This window comes from Malus sylvestris, chromosome 1 (assembly GCF_916048215.2).
Source record: "Malus sylvestris chromosome 1, drMalSylv7.2, whole genome shotgun sequence".
Classification (NCBI taxonomy): domain Eukaryota; kingdom Viridiplantae; phylum Streptophyta; class Magnoliopsida; order Rosales; family Rosaceae; genus Malus; species Malus sylvestris.
Genome location: NC_062260.1, coordinates 24,226,165 through 24,232,853, shown reverse-complemented (window position 1 = coordinate 24,232,853; position 6,689 = coordinate 24,226,165). Strand labels below are relative to the sequence as shown.

The window sequence follows — 6,689 nt, the reverse complement described above, 5'->3', positions numbered from 1 at the left end:
TATAAGCCCTACAATGTGTGGAACCTTAAATTAATACTAGACGACCCACATTCAACTGCAACCAGTACTCTACAAGATATTCTATTCAATTCAATATCATCAGCTACCTCGCTGCTTCTTCTTCGGATCTTGAAATTCAGATCTGCTCTATCGCTAGCCAAGTAGCTAAGCCAGAGACCGTCAGAACCCAAAACCAGATTCAATATGGTGACTGAAAACAAGCACTTTTCCTCCAAGACTGTCACCAAGGAATCATCCGTGGCCAACGCTTCTTGCAGGGTTTACTATGGAGAAGCTGGTGCTATCCCATTCATGTGGGAGTCACAGCCAGGTACACCGAAGCACAAGTTTTCGGAGTCGTCTCTTCCTCCTCTCACACCCCCACCTTCCTATTCCACTACCTCACCCAGCAAAAAACATATCCAGCAAAACCCTAGCTCCAAAGCAAAGTTTTTGGGCACCATTTTCCCAAGGCTTATGAAAATGGTCAAGGCACATAACATGTTATCACCATCACCGTATCCATCGTTGTCATCGGCATCATCTTCGTCGTCGGCATCATACTCATATTCATTATCATCATCATCATCGAATTCTTCATCAGGTTTGAGAACCAAAAAGGGTAGAAAAAATCGATGTTTTTCGGTTTCGAGGATGCCATTAGAGAATAATTATGAGGAAGATTATTATTATGATAATCATCATCGAAATTCTGGATCACCTACTTCAGCTTTATGCTCTGGTGGTAAACGCAAAGGTACGATTTCTACTAATTTTCATGGGATCCGAGGCTGCTATTCAGTGAGGAAAATAAAAATTGCGTGTCTGTCCATTGTAAAACCATGAATCTGGCCAAGGTGCTGCTGCTTAAATAGAATTTTCTGTGGTCGTGTTAATTAAATCTTTTTTTTATTTTTGGGTTTTGCATTAGAATTTTAATCAATTCCAGAAGTGTAAGTGGGCATGCAGTGTGTGGACTACCAATGGCAAGAACATGTGTTGACCAAAAAAAATGACAAGATCATGTGGAGGGTTCCATATTTGATGTCATATCTCATGATCAATATTCCAACATAATGCATTTGAATTTCAGTTTTCTATTTTATTGAATATTTACTTTTTACTGCGATTTCCTTTTCTTGTAAAGTTAAACTCTTTTCATTGTGGATGTGAGATGAGGATGCAACATTGCATGCTGGAGTTATAAATCTCATTATTTTATGTGATAATTTATAAAGAAATATTACACAACGTAGCTTTGCAAGAATGTTTATTTTGGGTGCTTAAATTAATTGACTGCAATTAATACTGTAAACAAAAAAGATTAAAGATATCAGATATCACATTATTGACAAGAACCTACTGTTCTCTAGTGGATCACTCATCATGTGATTGCTCTCTCTGGGCCAAGTATATCAGGGCTAACAAGTTTCCCTGAACGGTGAATTATGAAACTATAGCAATAAGGAAGCTCCACATTTTGTATAGGGTATGGGTCTAGAAAAACAGCACAGAAGGCAATCCCAAGCCAGTTGGAACATGATGGTGGAGGAAGCTCCACATTTATTGAATGTCGCACACTTTGATTATTGAACCACTTTGGAATTTCACTTCCAGGGATTACAATATCTGATCCCTGTAGCAGAAGAAAGATCAATTATTTAGAGGGAGGGAGGGAGGGAGGGAGGGAGGGTACCTGAATGACAGATTTTAGAATCCTATTAATCAAGTCTTCATCTGGAACCAATGCAATGTAATTCAGGCAAGTGACACGAGCATTATACAAATTGAATGCACCTGAAAACCTTCGTATGGAAGTGCAATTGTCCAACTCTACTATTAATCCTCTGTTTGATGGAAGAGGTGGCAATTTTTGAAGGCTTTTACACCCCTCCAGTTCAAGAACCTTTAGCTTAGAAAGGTGTCTAATGCTTTCAGGTAGACTGACAAAATTATTTCTGCTGAGACACAATATTGTCAATAAGGACAAACAGCCAATATCATCAGGGATATCCCCCTCCTGGTGATTACAATTGTCTAGCTCTAACCATGTCAAAGAGCATAAACGATTTAGAGAAGACAACACCAAACCCCAACAAGGAGGAGGATCAGGGCGACTCTTTTCAAGTCCAAATAAGCGGCGAAGGCCCCACCCATCCTTTGCTTTACCATCCGATCCACAAGTGGCTATGTCAAAATTTGTATTAAATACTAGACTTTTGAGATTTGTCATACTCACAAGCGGCTGTGTAATGGGTCCCCAGCGAAGCGCCTCTAAGCGATCCATGTCTCTAGTGAGTTTGTCAATCTTTGAGCATTGACTCACATAGAGCCCTTCAAGAGACTTCAAATTACAAATCGCCATTGGAAGGTTCAAGAGATTTTTGCAATTCCTTACAAGCAATTCCCTGAGGCGAACCAGATGTCCAATTGATGAAGGTATTTTCTCGATCGCAGTCCCACTTAAGGAAATCCAGGACACATTCTTCATCTGCTCCCTAAATTCTGGAAGGATATAACAATCCACCTCCCTTAAGGGCCCAACGTCCTCGTTGGCACATATCCGACCAGGATTGGCTTTGATACCAAATTGTCACATTCCGGCCCGAGCCCCCACCACTTCTCGGGCTCGACTCATTGTAGCATGATATTGTCCACTTTGGGCCCCCTACCACGCCCTTACGGTTTTGTTTCTGGGAACTCATACGAGAAATTCCCAGTGGGTCACCCATCATGGGATTGCTCTCGCGTGAACTCACTTAACTTCGAAGTTCCGATAGAACCCGAAGCCAGTGAACTCCCAAAATACCTCGTGCTAGATAGAGATGAGAATATACATATAAGGCTTAGAGGATCCACTCCCCAGGGCGATGTGGGATGTAACAATCCACCCCCCTTAAGGGCCCGACGTCTTCGTTGGCACACATCCGGCCAGAGATTGACTATGATACCAAATTATCACATCCAGGCACGAGCCCCCACCACATCCTGGGCTCGACTCTGTTGTAGCATGATATTGTTAGCTTTGGGTCCCGACCACGCCCTCACGGTTTTGTTTCTGGGAACTCACACGAAAAATTCCCAGTGGATCACCCATCATGGGATTGCTCTCACGCGAACTCATTTAACTTCAGAGTTCCAATGGAACCCGAAGCCAGTGAGCTCCCAAAAGGCCTTGTGCTAGGTAGAGATGAGAATATACATATAAGGCTTAGAGGATTCACTCCCTTTAACGATGTGGGATGTAACAACATGAGATAATCTAATGACAGAAGATGAATAATTATTTATCTTGTAAATCATCTCTATTTTAGTAAGTTGTTTCAATCTCCTATCTAATAGGCTTCTGTACATGTTCATAAAAGTGAATACAGCTAAGTAATATTATTAGGGCTTAAAGAACTCTTCACCTACTTTCACTTTTGTCAGCGCCCTTCTCTTATTTTAGAGTAGATACAATTGCTGGTTCTTATTGAGAATGAATCATACATTGATGAGAAGAGGGATTTTACATAGGCTAATAAGAGGTTGGGCTACTCTTCATATTACCAATTGATTTTATGGTGGAACCTCAACTTTCTTCATGGTATCAAAACAGGTTGTCCCTCGTATGAAGTTCAACGGCTACACGTGCTCTACGTCACCCGATTTGTGTTGTTTGCATGTTAGGCTTGAAAATTCGCCACACATGACGGGATGCCAAATTTTAAGATTTATTGCTCATTAGACCATTTATTTGAATTTGAATCTTTTTTTTCCTTCTTCAAGATTTGTGTTGTTACCTGACCTTTTTAATGGAGCATATTATGCGTGACTTTAAGTATTATAACATGTGTGGTATATATCTTATTATTTTGGTAACCACTTATTTTCTTCTCAAGAGTATAAATCAAAATCATTGACTTTAAAATGTATCTCAAATAAAGTTTTTCCATTAACGGGTCACCCGTTAAATGAATCATTAAATAAATAATTTTAATCGAGTTAAACAATTGTTGTCAGTAAGCTTAAGAGTTTAAGTTCGGATGACTTGTTAAAATGTGATTTGTGGTTAACACGACACACGAAAAAAAACATGTTACCACGTCTAATTGAGAGTGATACAATTTTGTTTTCGCAAAGAAAATTATGATTATTGGATATATAGGCATGGTTGTAAAAAGTCGGGAAATTGGTTGAAATAAGTATCTCAATAGCTAAAATGATCAAAATCAAATCATGGATATGTATTTATGACATTATCAATCACATATTGACGACACATGGACAAAATTATGAAAAATTTATCATCTTAGCAATTGAAATTGTATTTTCGTCATTTAAACCAATATCTCAAGAAGTTAGAAACACTACTCATGCTAAACTAAACACCACTTGGAATCTGCCGTTCACTTGATGAGAGATGCCTACTTCTTGTGTTTGGATGGCTTCTCCACTTGGTCACCCTCCTAAAGGAAATCAGCAAATGTGTCTCAATGAACGGGGCTCGTTCCTGGCCAACAACCTAAGTAGCTCCAATTTTGACATTTGCTTGATGATCTGATGGGCAGTGTGAATTCGAGAAACAACCAATTATGGAAAGGGAAGACGTGTATCCCTGTTAACACCGCCTTTTCATTGTCAAATGGGTCAAACCTCCGCGCGGAAGACTTAAGATAAACGAGGTTGGAGGTATCAGAGCTATTATTAGAGATGGGAAAGGAGAGTTTGTGGCTGCTGCTGCTGCTTCTGTGGCAAATGTTTTTTCTCCTTTATTCGTGGAGGCTATTGCGGCAAGAGAAGGTTTAGTTTTGGCGGCGGAAAGGGGTTTACATGATTGTTGAGAGTAACTCGCTCCAGATTATTTATGCTTTGAAAGAGGCCTCCATCAACTTGTCCGACTTTGGTCCTATCGTGGAGGATGCCAAATCAATGATGGTTGCGAGCACTGGAGTCTATCCTTGACATGTGCAACGCCAAGTCAATACAATTGCTCAACGGCTCATTATTCATATCGTCTGAGGGCAAGGTCCGCCCGATTTGGGCCTTCTAAGTTTAGGTTGGGCTAAGATAATAATTCCTTTAAATTTGCCAAGATAGGGCAAAGTCTAACCATTAACAGTCCAGCCATCCACAGAATATATATTTTTTAATTAATAATAATACTACTACCTAATAAGGGGGCATTAATTAGACTTATATCTAATTTCTTCTTTTTAGAATAATAAAAATAGAAATATATTAAGGATGCAGAGGACCTGGATGGAGAAGTCTCAGGTTTTTTATTAGTGAGTAGTGGAAGAGATCTCATGCTATCTTAGATTGACAATTTAACTAGATGGCAACGTTTTACGACCAAAGTTCATGCACACAGCTTACTTACAGATTTCTTGATATGGTTAGTTGGCTACCATATACATATGTTGACTTAATTATTTAAAAATTTGAAACGAATGTTTGTTCGGTATAAAGAGTTGAAAACAAAAACGAAAATGTGTGGTAGCTTAGCCAGGCTTCATATCAAATCAAATAGCACTGCATATAGAGGAATTTTTTGTGTGGACTCAGAACACCGTTATGTGGTGTTATCACTATACATGTTATGATATGGTTGGACGACACATGTGATATTTCATTAAGTAAAATAGTAATATCACGTGAGAAGTTGTTCCAAGTAAAATACAATTTACTCACATGTATGACAACGAAGGCAAAAAAAAAAAAAACTAGAGTTACTCTTTATTTGGAGGACCTTCAAACCTATTGGCATAAGAAAAATGGCAGATAATTTTTTATTTTTTTTTATAAGACAATAGCATTAGTGGTTAAATGTTAGATTAGAGAGCCGACGAGATTCAAACCCATGCCGAAATATAAGGGCACAACTCATTTTCAGCACTGTGATAAAAGACCACTTGTAAAATGACGGATAATTAAGTTTTGGGTTTTGGTGCATAGAGATTAGAGAATGAAAGTGTGAGAAAGTAGGTTGGGGATGAGAGAACATCGGGGCGACTTGCGAGCCTTAAAATACGGGTCAAACAAGATTGTAAGATGGTGCCATTTTCTTACAATCTAAGCAATGCACATATATGAATTTCACAAATCATAATAAATTAAAATATTAATCCCCTCCAATTCCTTACTAATTCCTTTCTCTTCAAAATCTATTATTTCTCTTCCTTTCCCTCCCTTTCACTCCCTTTCACCACCCACCTTTGACAGAACACTCCTCAAAACCTTTGACATAACACTCCTCAAATTCACAACTAAGAATTTGGCCCATCTACTACTGACCAAATATTTATTAATAGTATTCCTCATTCCCCTGGTCTTAGTAATTAGGTCATTGGAGACTTGGCTTAAGTATGCGTCTAATCTTATCATTTATTATTTAATTCAATGATTTTAATTAATTAGATTGCACTACTGCTGTAGTTACTATATATATATATATATATATAATATAAGAATGAGTCAATCGAGATACTATTTGAAATTTTTTGCAAGATTTCACAGAGGGAATTTAATGGTCCACTACTAATGGATTATATACCGATATTGTTTTCAACTTAACCATATACCAACCCAATTGATGTTAGATTGTATCACAAAGACTTCGATGCAATTTGAAATAGTATTGTACTTGATACAAGTTATATTTTTATTTTGTCAAGTTTTTGATGTGAGATTTTTTTTCACGTTCTTCA

At 38.2% G+C, this 6,689-nt stretch overlaps 1 protein-coding gene and 1 pseudogene across 1 annotated transcript; one reads left to right on the top strand and one right to left on the bottom strand.

Annotated features, from left to right (window-relative positions):
• LOC126590837 (uncharacterized) lies at window positions 1–1,100 on the top strand. Its single transcript, XM_050256667.1, has one exon. The coding sequence runs from the start codon at window positions 205–207 to the stop codon at window positions 844–846; it is 642 nt and encodes a 213-aa protein (XP_050112624.1). The 5' UTR covers window positions 1–204; the 3' UTR covers window positions 847–1,100.
• Window positions 1,101–1,302: 202 nt separating this feature from the next.
• Window positions 1,303–6,265, bottom strand: LOC126614882 (TMV resistance protein N-like; annotated as a pseudogene).
• Window positions 6,266–6,689: the final 424 nt, after the last annotated feature.